We start from the raw sequence: 26,581 nt of genomic DNA on the forward strand, positions 1-26,581 counted from the left end.
GTGTCAGACTCTTGGTTTCAGCTCAGGTATGATCTTAGGGTCATGAGATCAAGCCCACATCAGTCTCTGCACTCAGCTGGGAGTCTGCTTGAAGATTCTCTCCCTCTGCCCCACCTTCCATGTGCACATACACTGTCTCTCTCCCTAAAATAAGTAAAATAAACCTTAAGAAAAATAAAATATTAAAAAGTAAAAAAACAAAAAATAAAAGTTCCTCAGAATAAAATTGCCCTTTCTTAGGACTACCCAACTACTCTACCCAGCTGTTATTACATTTCTGTTTCTAAGAGAAATGGTCAGATTCCTCAAAAATATCTTTCTCCTATAACCTCATTCCAAATCCTTTAATTGTAGATTAAGAAAGCTTATTTGAATTGAAGTGGTCTATAGCAGTTAAATGAGATATTGAATTGGAGTTTTTTACTCTCCTATTCTAAAAGTAAGAAAAAAGCTTGAGACAAGATGGCGGGGATGTAGGAGGAGGTGCCCATTCAACCTGCACCCTAAAGTGAGCTGATTACCTTCCAAAGATCTCCAATCACCCACGAAATCAGCCTGAAATCAGAATTATACACGTCTGGATTTCTACTGGAGCAGAAGACGCCAGTGGGCAGGTAAAGCGGAGTGGGAAAGTTGGACTAATATCAAAAGATAAATAAAAGGGGGAGGGAGCCACCAGAGGCGACCCATTGGAAAGTAATATCCCAATACGAGAGTGCCCTGCACCTGGGGACCAGCATTAACTCGGGACTCTGGTAGAAAGCACTCAAAAAGAGCAAAGGATCACGGGGGGTGTGGGGGCGGGGAATTGGTGGGATTGGGTTGTTAGGGCAGGGGCTTAAGTCCCCAGACCCAGGACAGTTACCCCTGGCACAGAGCCAGAGAGAGTGCAGCAGAGAAACCAGGTCTCTCCCTGAACCACCAGCGCGTGCCTGAGAGTGCATGGCGCCCGGCTCCCGTGAGGGGCTGGGAGCCTCGCCAGCCAACAGAAGCACAGCCTTTTGGCAGTTCCCAGGCAAGTGAGTGCCCTGCTGTGCCATCAGAGTCCGAGTCGTGCCCCACGCCCTCCCCTGAGAGAGGTGCACACAAACGCCAGCCAGGTGCTCTCTGACGGGAAAGACCAGGCACTCCCAGCCTGGGCCAGCGGGAAAATCTCAGTGTGTGATCGCTGTTTGGAACTTCTTTGGCAGTCTGGAGCTGCCCAGAGAGCTGCCGCTGCCATGGTTTTGGGTACAAGCAAAAAATCCTGAGTCCCCAGGGACCGCGACTGGGAACCTGCTCTGCCAGCAGCCAAGGGGGATTTATATGGGCTCTGCAGCCAGACTGAGGCTTCTCTCTGAGAGGGAGGTCAGGGTGCAGTTTGCTTTCCTCTAAACCTACAAAAACCATCAAAAGTGGTCAAGGCAAGAGAGAAAAACAAAAGTGAACAAATATAAAAACCTCCAGAGAACAAAAGCCTGAAAAAAACAGTTTCCTCAGAGCCCACCCCCTTGAGGGGGACGCCAGGACTTAGCTGAGAGAACGTCAGGGACTGAAAACCCACGTGGCAGGCCCCTCCCCCAGAAAACCAACCCGGAAAGGAAAAAAAAAAAAAAAAAAGAGGACAAGAGAACAACCACCACTACTTCATAGGACAATTTTTATTATTAATTCAATCCCACTATTCTGGCTCATTTTTTTATATAGTTAATTTTTTATTATTATATAGATAATTTTTTAACCTATTTACCATCACAGTGAGATGTCCAGTACATCAAATTCCATAATAACCTTCTAACCTGAACTTTTTGAAACATACACCTGTGTTTTCCTTTTGCATTTCTATTTTTTAAATTTCTTTTTTTTTAATTTTAGTTTAGTTTATTCCTTTTTTTAATTTTTATTTTCTAATATTCATATAGAGTTAAACTTCAAGGTAATCCCCTTTCCCCAATCAATGCCACCCCTATAGGTAAACCAATTCCTAATCCCCCCTTATCTTAGGGAAGTTGAGTCCTTTAACAAAGATATCAAGATACATCCAGGAAGAATCAAAACAACCTTCCTCACCCACACTGAGAATTTACAACCACTCTCCCATCTTTTTCTTCTACCAGTATTTCTGGAAGTTTTTGTGTTTGTGTTTGTCCTGATAGTATATAAATCTTACACTCAGGGTTCTTTTTGACGAGGTTCTTCCTTTATATGCATATATATATTTCTCTTGTCATATACTTTTATCAGTCTTTTTGTTTGTCTGTGTCTGTTTGTATACTTTGTATACTTCATAAATCTTACCCTGGGGCCCATTGGGGATAAAACTTCTCTTTTATCTCAACTTTCTTTCCTGTCTCTCTCCCTTTCGCTTTTTTTTCTTTTCCTTTTCTTTTCCACTCATTTGGGTAGGGAACCCTGATTGCTGAGAAGCATTCCAGGGTGCACTTTGACTGCACCACAGTCAACATACCCAGCTACACCCATTCAGCCATCTCTCACCAAAATGACTAGGAGGAGGAATGCCCAACAGAAGAAAAATACAGAGGATGGGCCTTCTGCAACAGAGCTAACAGCTATCAACATAGACAATATGTGGGAAAGAGAATTCAGGCTAATAATTATCCAAGCAATAGCTAGGTTGGAGAAAGCCATGGGTGACCAAACAGAATTGATTAGGGCCGAACTGAAAATGACCAGAGATCATGTTTTCAATATTAGGGAAGAGCTGAAAGCTACCAAGGATGAGCTTCACAATGCTCTCAATGAGTTCCAATCTAATCTAAATTCTCTCAACGCTAGAGTAACTGAGACAGAAGATAGAATTAGTGGTCTGGAGGACAAACAGATAGAGAGAAAGGATCAGGAGGAAGCCTGGTATAAACAGCTTAGAAGCCACGAAAACAATCAGGGAAATAAATGATGCCATGAAACGTTCCAACATCAGAATTATTGGAATCCCTGAAGGGGAGGAGAAAGAAAGAAGTCTAGCAGATATAGTGGAACAACTTCTTCATGAAAATTTTCCAAATCTCGTGAATGGAACCAGCATTTATGTACTAGAGGCCGAAAGGTTTCCCAGCAAGATTACAAATTCTCGGAAGTCCTCAAGATACCTAATAGTAAGAATGAAGAATTATAATTGAAGGCAGAACCTCTTGAAAGCAGCTAGGACAAAGAAGATCCTTACGTACAGAGGCAAGCCCATCAAAATAACTTCAGACCTGTCCACAGAGACCTGGCAAGCCAGAAAGGGCTGGCAAGATATATTCAGGGCACTGAATGAGAAGAACATGCAGCCAAGAATACTTTATCCAGCAAGACTGACATTCAAAATGGTTGGAGAGATAAAGAGTTTCCAGGACCGGCAAAGCTTAAAAGACTATGCAACCACCAAGCTGATACTGCAGGAAATATTAAGGGGGCTTCATTAAAGGAGGAAAAAGTCCAAGAATAGCATTGAACAGAAATATAGAGACAATCTACAGAAAGAAAGACTTCAAAGGTAACACAATGTCAATAAAAACGTATCTATCAATAATCACCCTCAATGTGAATGGCTTAAATGTGCCCATAAAACGTCACAGGGTTGCAGACGGGATAAAACAACAGGACCCATCCATATGTTGTCTACAAGAGACCCATTTTTAACCTAAAGATACACCCAGACTGAAAGTGAAGGGATGGAGAAGCATCTTTCATGCCAATGGGCCTCAAAAAAAGGCTGGGGTAGCAATTCTCATATCAGACAAATTATATTTTAAACGAAAGACTATAGTCAGAGATCCAGAACGACACTACATCATTCTTAAAGGGACTATCCACCAAGATGATCTAACAATTGTAAATATCTATGCCCCCAATATGGGAGCAGTCAATTACATAAGAAAACTGTTAATCAAGATAAAGAGTCATACTGATATGAATACACTAATCGTAGGAGATCTGAACACACTTCTCTCAGAAATAGATCATCAAAGCAGAAAATCAATAAAGAAACAAGAGCATTGAATGACACATTGGAACAGATGGACCTTATAGATATATACAGAACATTCCACCCTAAAACAACAGAATACTCATTCTTCTCAAGTGCACATGGAACTTTCTCCAGAATAGGCCACAAATAAGTCACAAATCAGGACTCAACCAATACAAAAAGACTGAGATTATTCCCTGCACATTCTCAGATCACAATGCATTGAAACTGGAGCTCAATCACAAGGAAAAGTTCAGAAGGAACTCAAACACCTGGAAGCTAAAACCACCTTGCTTAAGAATGCTTGGATCAACCAGGAGATCAAGGAAGAACTGAAACAATTCATGGAAACCAATGACAATGAAGACACTTTGGTCCCAAACCTATGGGATACAGCAAAGGCAGTCCTAAGGGGGAAATACATAGCTATCCAAGCCTCCCTCAAAAAAATTGAAAAATCCAGAACACAGCAGCTGTCTCTATACCTTAAAGAACTGGAGAATCAACAACAAATCAAACCAACTCCACACATAAGAAGGGAAATCATCAAGATTAGAGTTGAGATCGATGAGGTAAAAACCAGAGATGCAGTAGAACATATCAATGAAACTAGAAGCTGGTTTTTTGAAAGAATCAATAAGATCAATAAACCATTGGAGACACTAATCCAAAAAAAAAGAGAGAGAAAACTCAAATACATGAAATTAGGAATGAAAAGGGAGAGATCACAACGAACACCAAGGAAGTAGAAACAATCATCAGAAGTTATTATCAACAGTTATATGCCAATAATCTAAGCAACCTAGATGAAATGGATGCATTCCTAGAAAACTGTAAACACCCAAAATTAAATCAAGAAGAAATTGACAACCTGAATATACCAATATCTAGTAAAGAGATTGAAGCGGTGATCAAAAACCTCCCAAAAAACAAGAGCCAAGGACCTGATGGATTCCCCGGAGAATTATACCAAACTTTCAAAGAAGAAATAACACCTATTCTCCTGAAGCTGTTTCAAAGAAGAAAACTTCCTGACTCTTTCTATGAAGCCAGCATTACCCTGATCCCCAAACCAGAAAAAGACCCTACCAAAAAGGAGAATTTAAGACCAATATCACTGATGAATATGGATGCTAAGATTCTCAGCAAGATCCTAGCAAACAGGATCCAACAGCACATTAAAAAGATTATCCACCATGACCAGGTGGGATTCATCCCTGGGCTACAAGGATGGTTCAACATTTGCAAATCAATCAGTGTGATAGAACAAATTAATAAGAGAAGAGAGAAGAACCACATGGTCCTCTCAATTGATGCAGGAAAAGCATTTGACAAAATCCAGCATCCGTTTCTGATTAAAACGTTTCAAAGTATAGGGATAGAGGGAACATTCTTGAACTTCATCAAATCTATCTATGAAAGACCCACAGCAAATATCATCCTCAATGGGAAAAAGCTTGCAGCCTTCCCATTGAGATCAGGAACAAGACAAGGATGACCACCCTCACCACTCATGTTCAACATAGTTTTAGAAGTCCTAGCAACAGCAATCAGACAACAAAGGGAAATAAAAGGTATCCAAATTGGCAATGAAGAAGTCAAACTCTCTCTCTTTGCAGATGATATGATTCTTTATATGGAAAACCCAAAAGACTCCACCCCCAAACTACTAGAACTCATACAGCAATTCAGCAACGTGGCAGGATACAAAGTCAATGTGCAGAAATCAGTGGCTTTCTTATACACTAACAATGAAAATACAGAAATAGAAATTAGAGAATCGATTCCATTTACTATAGCACCAAGAAACATAAGATACCTGGGAATAAAACTAACAAAAGAGGGAAAGGATCTGTACTCAAGGAACTACAGAACACTCATGAAAGAAATTGAAGAAGACACAAAAAGATGGAAGACCATTCCATGCTCTTGGATTGGAAGAATAAACATTGTTAAAATGTCTATACTGCCTAGAGCAATCTACACTTTTAATGCTATTCTGATCAACATTCCACCGGTATTCTTCAAAGAGCTGGAGCAAATAATTCTAAAATTTGTATGGAATCAGAAGAGACCCTGAATCACTAAGGAAATGTTGAAAAACAAAAATAAAACTTGGGGCATCACGTTACCTGATTTCAAGCTTAACTACATAGCTGTGATCACCAAGACAGCATGGTACTGGCACAGAAACAGACACATATTCCAACAGAACAGAGTAGAGAGCCCAGTATATGGACCCTCAACTCTATGGTCAAGTATTCTTCGACAAAACAGGAAAAAATATACACTGGAAAAAAGACAGTCTCTTCAATAAGTGGTGCTGGGAAAACTGGACAGCTATATGTAGAAGAATAAAACTCGACCATTCTCTTACACCGTACACAAAGATAAACTCAAAATGGATAAAAGACCTCAACGTGAGACAGGAATCCATCAGAATCCTAGAGGAGAACATAGGCAGCAATCCCTTCGATATCGGCCACAGCAACTTCTTTCAAGATATGTCTCCAAAGGCAAAGGAAACAAAAGCGAAGATGAACTTTTGGGACTTCATCAAAATCCATAGCTTTTGCACAGCAAAGGAAACAGTCAGGAAAACAAAGGGGAAATCCATGAAATGGGAGAAGATATTTGCAAATGACAGTACAGACAAAAGGTTGATATCCAGGATCTATAAAGAACTCCTCAAACTCAACACACACAAAACAGACAATCATATCAAAAAATGGGCAGAAGATATGGACAGACACTTCTCCAATAAAGACATACAAATGACTATCAGACACATGAAAAAATGTTCATCATCACTAGCCATCAGGGAGACTCAAATTAAAACTACATTGAGATATCACCTTACACCAGTTAGAATGGCCAAAATTAGCAAGACAGGAAACAACATGTGTTGGAGAGGATGTGGAGAAAGGGGAACTCTCTTACACTGTTGGTGGGAATGCAAGTTGGTGCAGCCTCTTTGGAGAACAGTGTGGAGATTCCTCAAGAAATTAAAAATAGAGCTTCCCTATGACCCTACAATTGCACTCCTTGGAATTTACTCCGAAGATACAGATGTAGTTAAAAGAAGGGCCATCTGTACCCCAATGTTTATAGCAGCAATGGCCACGGTCGCCGAACTGTGGAAAGAAACAAGATGCCCTTCAACAGATGAATGGATAAGGAAGATGTGGTCCATATACACTATGGATTATTTTGCCTCCATCAGAAAGGATGAATACCCTACTTTTGTAGCAACATGGACAGGACTGGAAGAGATTATGCTGAGTGAAATAAGTCAAGCAGAGAGAGTCAATTATCCTATGGTTTCACTTATTTGTGGAACATAACAAAAAGCATGGAGGACATGGGGAGTTAGAGAGAAGGGGGTTGGGGTAAAGTGGAAGGGGAGGTGAATCATGAGAGACTATGGACACTGAAAAACAATCTGAGTGTTTTGAAGTGGCAGGGGGGTGGGAGGTCGGGGTAGCAGATGGTGGGTATTATAGAGGGCACAGATTGCATGGAGCACTGGGTGTGGTGAAAAAATAATGATACTGTTATGATGAAAATAAATAAATGAAAAAAAGGAAAAAAAATAAAAGTAAGAAAAGATAAGCCTTAACAATATGGAAAAGTCTAAGTTTAGCCCACCTAAAGACAGAAAAAGAAAATAGTCTCAAACTTTTGACTGTTCAATGAAAGCTACAAGATAGTTGAATTTTAGAGCCTATTCCTTAAAATCATTAATAAATTACAGACCATTTAAGGTATCAGCTAATTTTCCAATTCTGCCATTCTGATAAGCTAGCCCTTCTGTTTTTCCTTCAAGGAGACCTTGTGGCTCCAAATCCGTTTCATGGCATTCTTTACATCCTCATTCCTCAGAGTGTAGATGAGTGGGTTTAACATTGGGGTGATGGTAGTATAAAACACAGACACAGCTTTATCCAGTGGGAAAGTAGTGGATGGACGCAGATAAATAAAGATACAAGGGACAAAGAAGAAAGTCACTACAGTGAAATGAGACCCACAGGTAGATAGAGCCTTGCGCCGGCTCTCTGAAGACCGCTTGCGAAGACTAAATAGAATAACAGTGTAGGAGGCCAGAAGAATGAGGAAACACCCCAGAGAGATGAGACCACTGTTGGCAATCACCAACATATTTACCAGGGTTGTATCAGCACAGGCAAGTTTTAGGACTGGGTGGACATCACAAAAGTAGTGGTCAATAACCCGATTATTGCAGAAAGGTAGCTGAAAGGTCAGGAAGGTCTGAACAAATGAATGACCCAGGGCTCCCAACCAGGACAGTGATGCCAGCACAATACAAACATTGGTACTCATGATGGTAGTATAACGGAGAGGTTGGCAAATGGCAGCATAGCGGTCAAAAGCCATAACGGTCAAGACAAAAATCTCAGCACAACCAAAAAAGTGGAAGGTAAACATCTGAGTTACACAGCCCCAGTAGGAAATGGTCTTTTTCTCAGAAATAAAGTCTGCAATCATCTTAGGTGCTGTGGCTGAGGAATAGGCAATGTCCACGAATGACAGGTTACTGAGAAAGAAATACATGGGTGTATGGAGCCGACGATCAGAAAAGACCGTAAGCAGAATGAGTAGATTTCCCACCATGATCACAGTGTAGAAGAGGAGGAATAAGGCAAAGAACATCAGTTGCATTCCAGGATCTTGGGAAAGTCCTAGGAATATAAACTCCGTGACATTGTTAGCCACTTCTGTGGGGACCCAAGTGATACTGGTTTGGTGGCTCTGGTTCCCTGCAAAAATAAATAAATATCATAAACCACTGTAAGCATGGTAAAGTCCAACAGGAAGAGTCTTATGAAAATATTTGAGTGAGGCTAGATAGTAGGTGAAATTCTTCATATTTCTTGAACATAGTTAACGGGTATTTTCTTCACCATCAATTTTCTTACCACATTATTGACTCACCTTGTTACTTAAGCCTATAGTTCCTTTCTCCCAAATAATGATCTAGAAAACATGAGGGTTTTTCATTTGTTTTTAATGTTGTTCCATAATCCATCTTCTTGTCTTTCTCTCTCTCTCTCTCTCTCTCTCTCTCTCTCATTTTTCCAGAAATTCTCTTTGGGTTGGAAAATTTTAAATTCATTATCAAATGGATAAGTTAATTTCAGAGGGTTATAATAAATGTAAGAAGTCAGATGCTGAGATGTGATGTCAAATTTTTTAGGTGAATCTTTTTTTAATATAATGTACACAGATCAGTCTTAGAAGAATAACATTCTATTTTATCAAGTGAGAAAGATTGTTTTAATTTCTAAATTAAGTTATAAATTTCAGTACAATTAAAAATTAAGTCATTTTAGTGATGAAAAACAACAGATACAAGGGCCTCCTGCTCACCAATAACCCATACTTGCAAGTCAAATTGAGGGAGTTTTAGTCCTCAACCTTGGTCTGCATATGAAAATTCCATTTTGTTTGCCAGTAAGGAGTATCTGAGTGGTCAAGCTATATAGAAAAATACTTTTCCCTGTGTTGCTCTAAAGAGTTGAAAAGTTTAAAACTTATTGAGATTCAGTTCTTTTACCTTGAACAAGCCCTCTCTGTGTAATTATAGGTAAGCATCAGGAATAAGATTTCCAATACAGATAATGCTATAAATGATAATTAAAGAAGTGCCTAATACCATATATGTATATGGTATTATATAAAGTATACAACAGTATAAAGTATATATGGGGATCCTGAAGGCATACGGAACCAAATGTTGGGTAAAAATTGTCAGGGAAGAATTCCTGAAAGAGATAAATCATGAGACAAGATCTAAAGAAGCTCCTCAGGATAAAAATGGCTTTTCTGAAGCACTGCAAATTACTAGATATCTTCCATATTTGTTAGGAACATCTCTTTACTGCCTGGATAGTGGAAGCTGAGTAATTTAAGACTGAGCATCCTTACCTTATTGGATTAGCATCCTTATTAGATTACTTTAAGTAAATCAATTTATTCTTTCTGAATCTCAGTTTTCACATTTATAAAAGATGGGTGATATAGTCATTTTACTCCATGAAGAGATATAGATAGATGATAGATAGATAGATAGATAGATAGATATAGATATAGTCATTTTACTCCATGAAATAGAATGAGATCACTTGTGTAAATTTCTTTTTGTATTTATGAGGTGGCTTACTTTGTAATTTGAATCTATGAAGTGTGATCTTTCTAGTTAGTAGAAATTTTAATTTGATCTATTCATCTATTATATAAAAATTATATAGGCAATATATAGATTGTCTATTCACAATAGAAATAAAAGATATTGAAATTCATCCATGATTATATTCCTGAGATAATAAACTATAATATCAATCCATTTCCTTTGAAGACATATTCTTAACAGCAGTAATACTGTTAGTAAACTTTTACTAAGCACTTTACTATCTGCAGGACTATGTGCTAAACTATTAGGATATGTCCCCTCATTCTATACTCACAGCAACATTGTAATTTCTATCTCCATTTTAAAGAGCACCAAATTTTTAAGACTTTAGGTAAATCATCCAGTATAACAGTCAGTGAAGAGACTGGTATTTGAATGGAGCCATCATTAATTCCAAAACCCATGTAATACATACCCTTAAATAAATGAAAAAGGGGTAGAAAGATAAGTAAACAGATTATAATGATAGATGATAAATAGATGATAGATGATGGAAAAGTAGATGGATAAACTTTTCATGAAAAATAATTTCATTAAAAATAATCAAATGTTCTCTTATGTTGCAAAGTATTTTTATTAGAGAATGTATTCCATGAAAATGTTTGAACATTCTGGGGCAGCTGGGTCACTCAGTTGGTTAATCGACTGCCTTTGGCTCAGGTCATGCTCTCAGGGTCCTGGGATTGAGTCCTGCACTGGGGTCCCTACGCAGCAGGGAGCTTGCTTCTCCCTCTGCCTCTGTCTCTCTCCCTGCTTGTGCTCTTTCTCTGTCAAATAAATAAATAAAATCTTTTTAAAAAATCTTTGAACAGGGGCGCCTGGGTGGCTCAGTGGGTTGAGCCGCTGCCTTCGGCTCAGGTCATGATCTCAGAGTCCTCCGATCGAGTCCCGCATCGGGCTCTCTGCTCAGCAGAGAGCCTGCTTCCCTCTCTCTCTCTGCCTGCCTCTCCATCTACTTGTGATTTCTCTCTGTCAAATAAATAGATAAAATCTTTAAAAAAAAATCTTTGAACATTCTGACACTGTATCAGCAAAGCTAAATTGTGCTCAGTCATAACTAATTGACAGAATCGTAAGGGTTGAAAAAACATTTAGGTAATAATAGAAAACACTTATATTACATTTACTGCGTTCCAAGCATTGTTCTAAGTGGTAGTAATTCACTTAATTCTCATAACATTCATACAGTGTAGGCTATCGTCATCATCCCCACTTTAGAATTGAGGAAACTGAAGCATGGAGAAAGTGCATAACTTGCCCAGGGTCACAGAGAAAGGTAATTGGCAGAGTTGGTATCTGAACCTAGGCAATGGAACTCCAAAATTTATTTTCTTAATGAATTTGCACATTGCTGAGGCTGTGGGCATCAAAGTCAGTATATCTTCTCTCTCATTTGAAAGTCTTAAACTTTCTGTAATAAATAGTCAAGGCACCATTTCTGCTACTCATGATTTTTTTCTGAAAAGCTATATACAGTTCTTATAGGCAGAGACCACAGTTGCTACTGGCAAGATCATCACAACATTGGTTCTGTGCCCAACTTAGCTTAAACTTACAATGAGAATTCAATGAGTGATGTAATTCTGGTCATTAATCTTGACATTATTTCAGTGACTTTGGTGACAACCAAATAGATGAGACCCACATGTAAGCAATCACCATTCCAGAGGAGAGTCAGGGGCACCTCTCCAAAGAAGGTCTTCACTGAGTGGAATTTTGAAAGAGTTAACTGATGATGAATAGGACTGCAAGGTGAGGACACAGAAAAGAAGACAGGGCAGAAAGGATGTTCTAGGTCTGGTGGATTAGGATATAGGAATAAAAATGGTATAAATCATTATGGCATCCCCTCTGAGAAATGCCAACAGGTTTGATACAATTCATCACAGAATCCATGAAGGAAAGTGTCAGGAAGTAAGGCTAAAAAGGAAGAGGAGACCAGGTCATAATCTTGTGGGTTAAGTTTGAGGAGTTGGAATTTGTCAGGAATGATTTTGGGAATCAAAAAGAACGATGACTGCTGCAGCAGGAGGGCAGTGGGAATGGGAGGTAGTAGAGAGTAGTTGCTATGAAGAAGCCTGAAACCCAGATTTCCTAGATTCAAATTCAAGCCCCCCTATTAGCTCACACTATGACTTCAGGGAAGTTAATTAACTTCCCTTTACCTCAGTTTTCTCAAGGGTTAAAAGTGGATAAGAATAGTATACAACACATAAGTGCTGTATGGGTTAGATCTGTATCACGTATGAAGCACTTATATACATGGCATGCTGTAAGTGAATATTTAATTATCTCTACCCATCTTAGTGATGAGAAAACATGCTGAATACAAAGAGGGAGAAAGTCTGGATTGGAGTCATTTTAGGACGTTAAACTCCTTATTATATTCACCTCCTAATTCCCATTTATACGTATTTGCATGTGCTCTGTGTTTAGAAATGGTCTCTACTGCTGACACTCACCCTCTCAAATATTTTCTGTGTCAGGAATAGTATCAGAATACAGTCCATATTCTTTTGTTTAATCAATTAATTAGCATATAGTGTATTATTAGTTTCAGAGGTGCAGTTCAGTAATTCATCAATTGTATATAAAACACAGTGTTCATTACAAGTGCCCTCCTTTAATGTCCATCACACCCACCTAAATTATTTCAAATCAAACAAATAACAAGACTGCAGTTCCCCGAAATCCTCTGGGGAAAAGATTTAGTCTTTAATTTCTTTTATTTTTTTACTATTTTAATTTTTTATTTTTTCAGCGTAACAGTATTCATTATTTTTGCACCACACCCAGTGCTCCATGAAATCCGTGCCCTCTCCAATACCCAACACCTGGATCCCCCAACCTCCCACCCCCCGCCCCTTCAAAACCCTCAGACTGTTTTTCAGAGTCCATAGTTCACCCCCCCTTCCAAGTTCACTCTCATGGTTCACCCCCCCCTTCCAATTTCCCTCAACTCCCTTCTCCTCTCCATCTCCCCTTGTCCTCCATGCTATCTGTTCTGCTCCACTTCTGTGAGTGATCTACAAGGAAAAGAGATAAAAAACTCTGGATCTCTTTCCTAACATAAAGTTCCCTCCCACAGCAAGCTCTTTGTGCAATAGTGTCCTTGACTTCAATATCCCTCATAGAGACATTATGATGACACACGTACATGTTTTCATGTCTCTGGTCACTTAACATCATTTTATTACCTGTCAATCCTTTGAGCTTTTACCTATAGAAACATTTAAAGTCCCAATATATCCTGTTCTCCTAACTGTCCACAACTGAGGAAGTAACTTACTAAGTACCTGTGGAACTGAGAAATAGGGAACAATAATCTGAATAAGTAAACTCTTAAAAAAAATCTGCACATGTGTAAATGTAACACAATGTAGACTTTTCAAGGTAACATCTATATCATCTTCTACATTTCACACAGCACCAATATTTATTTATCCTTTCAACTGATAAATATTCATGGGGCACTTTCTCTGTGTCTGGTATTCTGCTGTGAATATAACAAGACAAATAAAACCTAATACCTGACATAAAATCTTTCATTTTAGAGTAGTGCCTTTAAAAGGCCTTCTCAAATCATCTTAGACTGGACCATAACTTATGTAAAATACTATACTTATATAGATGAAAAATAACTTTAGTGATCCCTTGACTTTATTTTATTCATCTAACCATTGGTGAAAGCAGTGAAGTTCAGGGAGGAAACAATTATCTAGGCTGCACTGTTAGAGTCAAACTAGAAGTAAATTCCAATTGAAATTATATTGATACACTTTAAATTATAGTAAACCATTTCCTAAATTACTGAATATAACTATTAGAACAGATGTTGCAAGTGGGTGAAGAACTTAAAGATTCCTTTTTATCCTGAATATAATTTGAAACAATGAAAACTGCCCTTGCTTCTTCCCCTGGTTATTAACTTATTACAAATGGGAAACTTACGCTGGGTATCTTCTTGAGTCTGGTCCCACAACATGGATTTGGACAATCTGAGATCTTCTTGGATCAATAAAACTTTCTGAGATGGAAAAGAGATCTGTACCTAGATATTCATGCTAAAAGATTGAAATCTGTATACAAATGCTTCTCTCAGGTGTGTGTCGAATTTTACAAAAGGATTATACCTACAGCCTGAGAAGGGATCTTATGTTATTGATCCTCTCCCTCTCTCTCTCTCCTCTAAGAAGATTTAATGAACTTATAGCCATGCCATGGCTTCTGAACTGGACTATAAGACTTTATTTCTATATTCCTGGATGCTAAGAGAGAGAGTCTGCCAGCAGTCTTTATGTATCACCACAGTCCTGAGGGAATGGCTAGACAGGTGATTAGGTAGCATTGGAAAGTATTGTTAGGCAGAGAAAATACGAGTATAATTACCACTAAGGAACACCTTGTAAAACTATATTGAAGGCTAATTTGTAAATTACTAGTTAAAAATATGCAGGCCATCTTTACAGCTTTGCACAATTCATGCAAAGTTGGTGCAAGGGAAGGTGGATGATGCTCAGTATCACAATATTGCACCACCAGCCCAAGTATAGTAGTTTATAAAACTATTAAACTGTTTTCAGTTAAAATCATTTTAAAATTTGCTAAAGTTCAGATGGGAGGGGAGGCAAGATAGTGAAAGGGAGGAGACCTCATTTCATCTGGTCCCGGGGGAGGAGTCAAGATGGCAGAGAAACAGAGACAATCTACAGAAACAGGGAATTTATAGGTAATACAATGGCCCTGAATTCATATCTTCCAATAGTTACTCTGAATGTAAATGGGCTAAATGCTCCAATCAAAAAATACAGAATATCAGATTGGATAGAAAAACAAGATCCATCCATATGGTGTAGACAAGAGAGTCATTTTATACCTAAAGATACCTTCAGACTGAAAGTGAGGTGGTAGAGAACAATTTATCATGCCAATGGACCTTAATAAAAAGCTGGGATTGCAATCCTTATAGCAGAAAAATCACATTTTAAACCAAAGACTGTAGTAAAAGATAAAGGGGACCCTATATCACATTGAAAGTGTCTACTTAACAAGAAGTCCTAACAATTGTGAATATTTATGCTCCTAATTTGGGAGCATCTAATTAAATCAACCAATTAATAACCAAATTAAAGAAATAGATTTATAATAATACGTAATAGCAGAGGACATCAACACCCCACTCACAGCAAGGGACAGATCATTGAAGGAGAAGATCAACAAGGAAACAAGGGTTTTGAATGATACACTGGACCAGATGGACTTCACAGATTTATACAGAACATTCCATTTTAAAGCAGCAGAATACTGGGGACAGCAAGGGACAGATCATTGAAGGAGAAGATCAACAAGGAAACAAGGGTTTTGAATGATACACTGGATCAGATGGACTTCACAGATTTATACAGAACATTCCATTTTAAAGCAGCAGAATACACATTCTTCTTTTTTTTTTAATTTATTTATTTTCAGCATAACAGTATCATTATTTTTTCACCACACACAGTGCTCCATGCAACACATTCTTCTTGAATGCACATGGAACTTTCTCCAAAATAGGTCACATAATGGCTTTCAACCAATACCCAAATATTGGGCTTATTCCCTCCATGTTTTCAAACCACAATGTTTTGATATTTGAAATCAATCACAAGAGGAAATTTGAAAGGAACTCAAACACTCAGGGGTTAAAGAGCATCCTACTAAAGAATGAATGGGTCAACCAGGAAATTAAAGAAACATTTAAAAATAATTCATGGAGTGGCACCTGGGTGGCTCAGTGGGTTAAAGCCTCTGCCTTTGGATCAGGTCATGATCTCAGGGTACTGGGATCGAGCCCCACATCAGGCTCTCTGCTCAGCAGGGAGCTTGTTTCCCCCTTTCTCTCTGCCTGCCTCTCTGCTTACTTGTGATCTCTGTCTGTCAAATAAATAAATAAAATCTAAAAAAAGAATTTATGGAAACAAAGGAAAATGAAAACACAACTGTTCAAAAACTTGGGATACAACAAAGGTGCTCCCAAGAGGGAGTTTATACCAATACAAGCCTTTCTCAAAAATTAGAAAAATCTCAAATACACAAGCTAACCTTATACCTAGAGGAGCTGAAAAAAAAAAAAACAGCAAATAGAACCTAAACCAAGCAGAAGATGAAAAATAATAAAGACTAAAGCAGAAAACAATGAAATGGAAATCAGAAGAACGGTAGAACAGGTCAATGAAAAAAAAAAAAAAAAGCTGGTTCTTTGAAAGAATTAATAAGATCAATAAACTCCTCACCAGATTTATCATAGAGAAAGAGAAAGGACCCAAATGAACAAAATCATGAACAAAAGAAAGCAGATCTATACCAACACCAAGGAAATACAACTTTAAGATCATATTATGAGCAATTATATGCCAACAAGTTAGGCAATCTGGAAGAAATTCATGCATGCCTGGAAACTTATAAACTACCAAAACTGTGGGATGCCTGACTAGCTCAATCAGTTAAGCAACTACCTTTGACTCAGGTCAGGATCCCAGGGTCCTGGGATCGAGCCCCACATCAGGCTCCCTGCTCAGCAGGGGAGTCTGATTCTCCCTCTTCCCCTACTCATGCTCTCTCTCATTCACTCTCTCTCTTTCAAATAAATAAATAAAATCTTTAAAAAAAATCTACCAAAACTGAAACAGGAAGAAAGAGAAAATCTGAACAGAACAATAACCAGTAAGAAAATTGAAGCAGTAATAAAAAACCTCCCCCCAAAAAGAGTCCAGGGCCAAATGGCTTCCCAAGAGGAATTCTACTGAATATTTGAAGAGGAATTAATACCTACTCTATTGAAGTTGCTTCAAAAAATAAAAGTGAAGAAAAACTTCCAGACTTGTTCTATGAGGCCAACATTACCTTGATCCCCAAACTAGACAAGGACCCTATCAAAAAGTAGAATTACAGACCAATATCCCTGATGAATATGAATACAAAAATTCTCACCAAGATAACAGCCAATAGGATCTAATGGTACATTAAAAGGCTTATCCACCACGACCAAGTGGGATTTATTCTTGGAACTCAAGTGTGTTTCAATATTTGCAAATCAATCAACGAGATACACTACACAAATAAAAGAATAGACAAGAACCATACAATCTTCTAATAGATGCTGAGAAAGCATTTGACAAAGTACAGCATTCTTTCCTGAATAAAACTCTTCACAGTGTAGGGAGAGAGGGAACATATTTCAATATCATAAAATCCATCTAGGAAAAGCCCACAGCAAATATCATTCTCAATGGGGAAAAACTGAGACCTTTTTCTCTATCAGGAACATGACAGGGATGCCCACACTCATCACTGTTCAACATATACTAGAAGTCCTAGCCCCAGCATTCAGATAACAAAAAAAGAAATAAAAGGCATTCAAATTAGCAAATAAGTCAAACTCTCACTCTTCCCAGATGACATGATACTTTATATGGAAAACCCAAAAGACTCCACCTCAAAATTGTTAGCACTCATACAGCAATTGAGCAATGTGGCAGGATGTAAAATTAATGCACAGAAGTCAGTTGCATTTCTACACACTAACAACAGGACAGAAGAAAGAGAAATTAAGGAACTGATGCTATTTATAATTGCACCAAAAGCCATAAGATATCTAGGAGTAAACCTAACCAAAGAGGTAAGGGATCTGTACTCTAAAAACTATAGATCACCTTTGAAAGAAATAGAGGAAGACACAAAGAAATGGAAAAATATTCCATGTTCATGGATTGGGAGAATAAATATCATTAAAATGTCTATGCTACCCAGAGCAATCTACACATTTGATGCAATCCCTAGTAAAATACCATTGACATTTTTCACAGAGCTGGAACAAATAATCCTAAAATGTGTATGAAACAAGAAAAGACACCAAATAGCTAGAGGAATGTTGAGAAAGAAAACCAAACTGGGGGAATCACAGTGCCAGACTTCAAGCTATATTACAAAGCTATAATCATGAAGACAGTATGGTATGGCACAAAAACAAACACACAGATCAATGGAACAGAATAGAGACCCAGAAATATACTTTCAATGCTATGGCCAACTAATCTTCTACAAAGCAGGAAAGAATATACATTGGGGAAAAGACAAGTCTCTTCAACAAATGGTTTTGGGAAAACTGGACAGCCACATGCAGAAAAAATGAAACTGGATCATTTTCTTACAGCATATAGAAACATAAAGTCAAAATGAATGAACGATCTAAAGGTGAGACAAGTATTCATCAAAATCCTAGAGAAGAACACAGGCAGCAATCTCTCCAACCTCAGCCACAGTAATTTCTTGCTTGACCTGTCTACAAAGGGAAGAGACACAAAAGCAAAAATGAACCATTGGGAATTCATCAATATTAAAAGTTTCTACATAACAAAGGAAACTGTCAACAAAACCAAAAGACAACAGACAGAATGGGAGAAAATATTTGCATATGAAAGATTAGATAAAGGGATAGTATCCAAAATCTATAAAGAATTTACAAGCTCAACACTCAAAGAATAATCCAATCAAGAAATTGGCAGAAGAGGGGCTCCTGGGTGGCCAGTGGGATAAAGCCTCTGCCTTTACTTGGGTCATGATCCCAGGGTCCTGAGATAGAGCCCCACATCAGGCTCTCTGCTCAGCAGGAAACCTGCTTCCCTCTCTCTCTCTGACTGCCTCTCTGCCTACTTGTAATCTCTGTCAAGTAAATAAATGAAATCTTTTAAAAAAGAAAAAAAGAAATGGGCAGAAGACATGAACTGACATTCCTCCAAAGAAGACATACAAATGGCCAAAGGACACATGAAAAAATGTTCAACATCACTTGACATCAGGGAAATACAAATCAGAACCACTATGAGATACCACCTCACATCAATCAGAACAGCTAAAATTAACAAGTCAGGAAACAAGAGATGCTGGCGAGGATGAGGAGAAACATTCCTACACTGTCAGTAGGAATGCCAGCAGAGAATAGCTACTCAGGAAAATAGTATGGAGGATCCTTAGAAAGTTGAAGATAGATCTATCCTATGACCCAGGAATCACACTACTGGGTATTTACCCTAAAGATACAAATGTAGTGATCCAAAGGGGCACATGCATCCGAATGTTTACAGCAGCAATGTTCACAATAGCCAAACTATGGAAAGAACCTAGATGTCCATTGACAGATGAATGGATAAAGAAGATGTGGTATATATATATAATGGAATACTATGCAGTTAAAAGAAATAAAATCTTGCCAAAATTAACAAGACAGTAAACAAATGTCAGAGAGGATGAGGAGAAATGGGAACCCTCTTACACTGTTGGTGGGAATGCAAGTTGGTGCAGCCACTTTGGAAAACAGTGCGGAGATTCATTAAGAAACTAAAAATAGAGCTACCCTATCACCCTGCCATTGCACTACTGGGTATTTACCCCAAAGATACAGATGTATACAGTGAAAAGAAGGGCCATCTGTACCCCAAAGTTTACAGCAGCAATGGCCACAGTCGCCAAGCTGTTGAAAGAGCCAAGATGCCCTACAACCAACAAATGGATAAAGAAGATATGGTCCATATATACAATGGAGTATTATGCCTCCATCAGAAAGGATAAATACCCAACTTTTGTATCAACATGGATGGCACTGAAGGAGATTATGCTGAGTGAAATAAGTCAAGCAGAGCGAATCAATTATTATATGGTTTCATTTATTTGTGGAACATAAAGAATAATACAGAAGACATTGGGTGAAGGAGAGAAGTGAGTTGGGGGGGAAATTAGAGGGGGAGATGAACCATGAGAGACTGTGGACTCTGAGGAACAAACTGAGGGTTTTGGGGGGGGTTGGATGTTGGGAGGGCCTGGAGGTTTTTCGTTTTTGTTTTTTGGGGTTTTTAAAATTTTATTTCTTTTCAGTATTAAGGAGGGCACGTATTGCATGGAGCATGGGGTGTGGTGCATAAACAATGAATCTTGGAACACTAAAAAAATAAAATGAACATTTTTTCATGTGTCTGATAGCCATTTGTATGTCTTGATTGGAGAAGTGTCTGTTCATATCTTCTGCCCATTTTTTGAAGTTTGCCTGTTTTGTGTGTGTTGAGTTTGAGGAGTTTATTATAGATCCTGGATATCAAGCTTTTGTCTGTACTGTCATTTGCAAATATCTTCTCCCATTCTGTGGGTTGCCTCTTTGTTTTTTTTGACTGTTTCCTTTGCTGTGCAGAAGCTTTTGATTTTGAGGAAGTCCCCAAAGTTTATTTTCGCTTTTGTTTCCTTTGCCTTTGGAGACATATCTTGAAAGAAGTTGCTGTGGCTGATATCGAAGAGATTACTGCCTATGTTCTCCTCTAGGAGTCTGATGGATTCCGTCTCACATTGAGGTCTTTTATCCATTTTGAGTTTATCTTTGTGTACGGTGTAAGAGAATGGTCGAGGTTCATTCTTCTGCATATAGCTGTCCAGTTTTCCCAGCACCATTTATTGAAGAGACTGTCTTTTTTCCACTGTATATTTTTTCCTGTTTTGTCGAAGATTAATTGACCATAGAGTTGAGGGTCCATATCTGGGCTCTCTACTCTGTTCCACTTGTCTATGTGTCTGTTTTTATGCCAGTACCATGCTGTCTTGGTGATGTTCATCATCACTAGCCCTCAGGGAGATTCAAATTAAAACCACATTGAGATATCACCTTACACCAGTTAGAATGGCCAAAATTAACAAAACAGGAAACAACATGTGTTGGAGAGGATGTGGAGAAAGGGAAACCCTCTTCCACTATTGATGGGAATGCAAGTGTGGTGCAGCCTCTTTGGAGAACAGTGTGGAGATTCCTCAAAAAAATTAAAAATAGAACTTCCCTATGACCCTGCAATTGCACTCCTGGATATTTGCCCCAAAGATACAGATGTTGTGAGAAGAAGGGCCATTGGTTCCCCAATGTTTATAGCAGCAATGGCCATGGTTGCCAAACTATGGAAAGAACCAAGATGCCCTTCAACGGACGAATGGATTAGGAAGATGTGGTCCATATACACTATAGAGTATTATGCCTCCATCAGAAAGGATGAATACCCAACTTTTGTAGCAACATGGACGGGACTGGAAAAGATTATGCTGAGTGAAATAAGTCAATCAGAGAGAGTCAATTATCATATGGTTTCACTTATTTGTGGAGCATAACAAATATCATGGAGGACAAGGGGTGTTAGAGAAAACGGAGTTGGGGTAAATTGGAAGGGGAGGTGAACCATGAGAGACTATGGACTCTGAAAAACAATCTGAGGGGTTTGAAGTGGCAGGGGGGGGTGAGAGGTTGGGGTACCAGGTTGTGGGTATTATAGAGGGCACAGATTGCATGGAGCACTGGATGTGTTGAAAAAATAATGATACTGTTATGCTGAAAATAAATAAATGGGAAAAGAAGCAAAAAATAAAAAAATAAAATGAAATGAAATTTTAAGAAAAAGAAAAATATAATAAAGTTGGGATATTCCGTATGTTCCCTTTTACTCAACTGTTTCAGACACTGTCCATCAAATATGGGGTAAAATACAATTAAAAGAAAATACAGAATAATATGTATGTGACATAAATTTTTGACATGGAAAAAAATTTTGAAACTACTTTAGTTTACTTTATTCACGTTTTAATGGATCAATTTTAACAACATATATGTTTTACTTCCAAGGCTATCACTTTGTCTGGAAAGTTTGACAAGTGCTCATTCTCTATGTGCTTACCATCTATAAAATGATTATTTTAAAAAATTTCACTTCCTGGGACACCTGGATGGCTCAGTTGGTAGAGCGTGTGACACTATATCTCAGGGTTGTGAGTTTGAACTTACAGGGGGATAGAGATTACATAATTTTTTTAATAAAATCTTTTTAAAAAGAGAGAAAAATTCTTAGGCTCCTTCACTAGGTATTGTATGTATATGATGAATCACTGAATTCTACTCCTGAAGCCAATATTGTACTGTATGTTAACAAACTAGAATTTAAATTGAAATTTAATAAATAAAATGAAATAAAATCCTCAGGCTCCTTGAATTTCTACACCAGACATGGCAGTGTGGAAAGACCAAGCTTGACCCTCAGTCCCCAGCCTACCTCTTCTCTTGGTTCTAGATCCCAATACAAGAGGTCTCTCATGTATGTGGTCCTTATATACTATGGAGTATTATGCCTCCATCAGAAAGGATGAATACCCAACTTTTGTAGCAACATGGACAGGACTGGAAGAGATTATGCTGAGTGAAATAAGTCAATCAGAGAGAGTCAATTATCATATGGTTTCACTTATTTGTGGAGCATAACAAAAAGCATGGAGGACATCGGGAGTTAGAGAGAAGGGGGTTGGGGTAAATTGGAAGGGGAGGTGAATCATGAGAGACTATGGACTCTGAAAAACAATCTGAGGGGTTTGAAGTGGCGGGGGGGCGGTGGGAGGTCGGGGTACCAGGTGGTGGGTATTATAGAGGCACGGATTGCATGGAGCACTGGGTGTGGTAAAAAAAATAATGATACTGTTATGCTGAAAATAAATAAATGAAAAAATAAATAAATAAATAAATAAATAAATAAATAAATAAATAGAAAGAAAAGAAAATGGACTTGTCCACTCAGTTTACACACAGTGCCCTCAGCCTAAAAGTTCCCATACCAGTGTAGGCATTGCCCTCAGGAGAATAGCACCAAAGGAAAAGCTCAGGCCAGCCCTGGAAATATTCTCAGGGCTTTAGAGAAGGGAACTCTGGAGATGAATAGCATTCATGTACAGTCTGACAAACAGAAATGTTAGCAGCTTATTAATAAAGAGAATTTTAATAGATAATTGATTAAGTAAGTATTGAAAATGCCAAAAGGAATATACATAATTCTTGTTTTTCTGGATATAATGCTACCAATCCCAGATATCAACAGGACAAATCAAATGATATCCCAAGACTCTAAATTTTGCTCTGAAAGAGGGACATTAGAAAAAAGGATGTTGTGGCCTACTAATATATAAAGAAAGCTTGGAGTTTCAGGTCCCTGCAATGTGCCTTGCTGACTACAAAGTACCACTTAAATCAACTCATACAACTACTCTTTGGCTGACAGTGTCCTCTCTCCTTCTATAGGCAAAAGACTTCAATAGAAATGCTGTGGAGTGAAAGAGGAGAATGTGATCCATACCAGGGATGGTTAGGAAAGTGTGATGTACACAGGGATGCCTACCCCTTCCCACTCATCTTAGTAAGAAATCATCCAAGCTCTTACATGAGCACAGGTATTGCAATTTACCTAGCAATCCTATTATTTGGTGGAGTTTAAGATATTCTTTTCTTGAGTTATGTTTTTCAGCTAAGTAATTTTAAAAGCCTCTCCATCACAACTGACTAGGAAATAAGTGAGCAAATATAAAAATATTGCTAAAAGCCCATCATTATATTATTGTTTAGTGAACAGAATTAATACATTTCCATAGACATAAGAAGGTTCAAAGATCCTAATGTCAGAAATAGATAACCTTAAATATAAATGCTTTTGTGTATCTTTTTAGTGATCTCCTAAATCTGGAGATCTGTAGATAAAGTAGAAAATATGTAATTAGTCCATCTAATTAAGACAAAGACTTTCTGGAAAGAAAAATATTAGTTCAATCTTAATTATCCAAAATTCCTATATTTCTTGTGTGATCATACTTCTTTTGAGTAATCTTGTGAAAGTCACTTAAGAAATCTGAGTTCAGGACATCCAGATGGCTCAGTGGATTGACTACCAAACTCTTGACTTGAGTTGATGTCATGATCTCAGGGTTGTGGAGTTGAATGCTTCATTGTACTCCACACTAGGCAAGGAGTTTGCCTGAGATTCTCTCTCTCTCTCTCTTCCTCTATGTAAAATAAATAAATCATTAAAAAAAAAAAGAAATCCCATCTCATTTGTAAAATATTACCTACTTCTATATCTATCTTTGAGACTTAAAGGTATTAACTATGAGTACTTTAAACTACAGTTTTCTTTTTTTTTCCTCTCCCTTTACAGGTCAGAGCTCTTAAATATAACAACCAGTTGAAGAGCCAGCATATACACTTATCCCCTGCTGTAAGTCCACTTAAAGAAATTCTAGGAGAATAGGATATCTCTTCTAGAGAAGCCTTCAGGGAAGAAAACTGGGAGTTTCCAACACCTGGCACTCCCAGGCTTTCTTGCCTTCACATGTAAACTTCACAAAGAGCATGCTCACTTACATATACTGAACTCAAGTGCATTTCTAAAATTTGGCACAATATATAACGCAGTCCCTAGGTAAACTTTAATAGGTAGGGTGGTTAGCTCTGTTTTCAGGCTTTCTTGGAGACAGGACAAAAGGGACTTACACTGCTTCAGAAGAGACTCTGATGGACATCAGAAGGAACCTCCTGTCATGGGAGTTGTTACACCCAGATGAGGAAGACAAAAAAGGAGATAGGATACCTTCTTTCATTTGAAGAGAATTTAAAAGTGAAATGACATAAATCAAAGAAGACTTGTTAGAGACAAAGGGTAGAAGGGTTGATCTTTCAAGGTGTCCTCTTGAACCTACTATTCAATTTCTGAGCCAATAAGCTCCGCTTCTTGATATTTAACACCCAACAAAGTCACCATGCCTCAATAGCAATCAGCAGCAATGCATTAAAATTTTGATGCTGGTTTTTATGCCAAAGTCATGGAATTGGTTTCATGCATATACCCATGTATAGGATGAGTTAAGGATGTCCCAAGAAAGTTATGCTATCTAAATCACCTCTTCCTGTTCATCCTTTAATATGGCAGAAGGATGCCACATGCTTTTTTTCTCAGCTTCCTCATAGCCGTCTTCATTTCAGCATTTCTGAGTGTGTAGATGAGAGGGTTCAACATTGGAGTGATCACTGTGTAAAAGACGGAGAACACTTTATCCACAGAGAAGCTGCAGAAAGGCCTCAGGTAGATGAAAACACATGGCACAAAGATCAGGCTGACCACTGTTAGGTGGGAGGCACAGGTAGAGAGTGCCTTGCTCTGGCCTTGGCAGAAGTGAGTTCTGAGGGTGATCAAGATGATGGCATAAGAGAATAGCAAGACCAAGAAACAAACGAGAGATAGCAGACCACTGTTAGAGACCATCAGCACCTCTACTACATATGTGTCCATGCACGGTAGCTTGATGACCTGTGGGACATCACAGTAGAAGTTGTCCAGTTCATTGGGGCCACAGAAGGGCAGCTGGATCACCAGTGCGACCTGTGTGATAGAGTGGATGAATCCCCCACACCAACAGGCAAAAACCAACTGAAAGCACAGCTGGCGGTTCATGACTGTCAGGTAGTGCAAAGGATTACATATGGCAACGTACCTATCATAGGCCATGACTGTCAGCAGAAACATCTCACTGGCTCCCAGAAAGTGCAAGAAGTAGATCTGGGCCAAGCATCCTGAAAAAGAGATGATCTTCCTTTGCTGTAGAAAATCTCCTAACATCTTAGGCACAGTAACACAGCTCAGGCATAGATCAATGAAGGACAGATGGCCCAAAAAATAGTACATAGGAGATTGGAGCAGGCGGGCATCAGCTCGCACTGTCACCATTATCAGAAGGTTTCCAAGAACAACAGTCACATAAAATAACAAAAATATTAAGAAGAGAAACAGCTGTAGCTCCCAGGAGGATGATAGGCCCAGAAGAACAAATTCTGTCACCTTGGAGTCATTTCTTTTTTTCATAAAGTCAAGAATACCAAGTGACCTAGAGAAAAAAGAATCAAATTGGAAATGGCAATATATATGAGTTATAAGATTTTGAGATTATGTTTATAGAATCATACTCCAAGATGAAAAACACAAGGTCTGTGAGGTAGGAAATATACATTCTTGTATGAATTGAAAGAGGAAGTTTGCATACCTTCTGACTCTTCCTTCCTATAATACTTTTAAGTTTCATTTGCAGCAAACTAGGGAGGGAGGAAGACAATGAACTGCACATGATGTGATGAGAACATGAAAATCATTCCATTTTTTTTAAAATATTTTATTTATTTGACAGACAGAGATCACAAGTCAGCACCAAGGCAGGCAGAGAGAGGAGGGGAAGCAAGCACCCAGCTGAGCAAAGCCTGATGCACGGCTCAATCCCAGGATCCTGAGATCACGACCTGAGCCGAAGGCAAAGGCTTAACCCACTGAGCCACCCAGGTGCCCTCATTCCATATTTTTTTTTTTTTTATTGTAACCTCTAAGAGCAAGTGTCCTGGAATGAAGTATCTAGATCCAATGCGCAGCTCTACTACTCACCAATGCAGTGACTTTAGGCAAGGTATCAAACCTGAGTTTTCTTGTTTATTCAATATAATGTAGGGATAATAATATCTTCCAAGGTTGTTTTGAGAATAAAATATAATCTGTTCATGAACA

At 38.4% G+C, this 26,581-nt stretch overlaps 2 protein-coding genes across 2 annotated transcripts; both read right to left on the minus strand.

The window, feature by feature from the left end:
- Positions 1 to 7,753: 7,753 nt before the first annotated feature.
- LOC309866633 (olfactory receptor 4S2-like) lies at positions 7,754 to 14,148 on the minus strand (the record flags this gene model as incomplete). Its single annotated transcript, XM_082734436.1, has 2 exons — positions 7,754 to 8,730; positions 14,115 to 14,148. The coding sequence occupies 2 exons, from the start codon at positions 14,146 to 14,148 to the stop codon at positions 7,754 to 7,756; spliced, it is 1,011 nt and encodes a 336-aa protein (XP_082590562.1).
- A 10,797-nt stretch (positions 14,149 to 24,945) lies between these two features.
- Positions 24,946 to 25,894, minus strand: LOC309867725 (olfactory receptor 4Q3-like; the record flags this gene model as incomplete). The annotated part of the gene is given in 2 exon segments (XM_082736793.1): positions 24,946 to 24,984; positions 24,986 to 25,894. Coding segments are annotated over 2 exon segments (948 nt in total).
- Positions 25,895 to 26,581: the final 687 nt, after the last annotated feature.

Source organism: Mustela nivalis (assembly GCF_964662115.1).
Source record: "Mustela nivalis genome assembly, chromosome: 6".
Lineage (NCBI taxonomy): Eukaryota > Metazoa > Chordata > Mammalia > Carnivora > Mustelidae > Mustela > Mustela nivalis.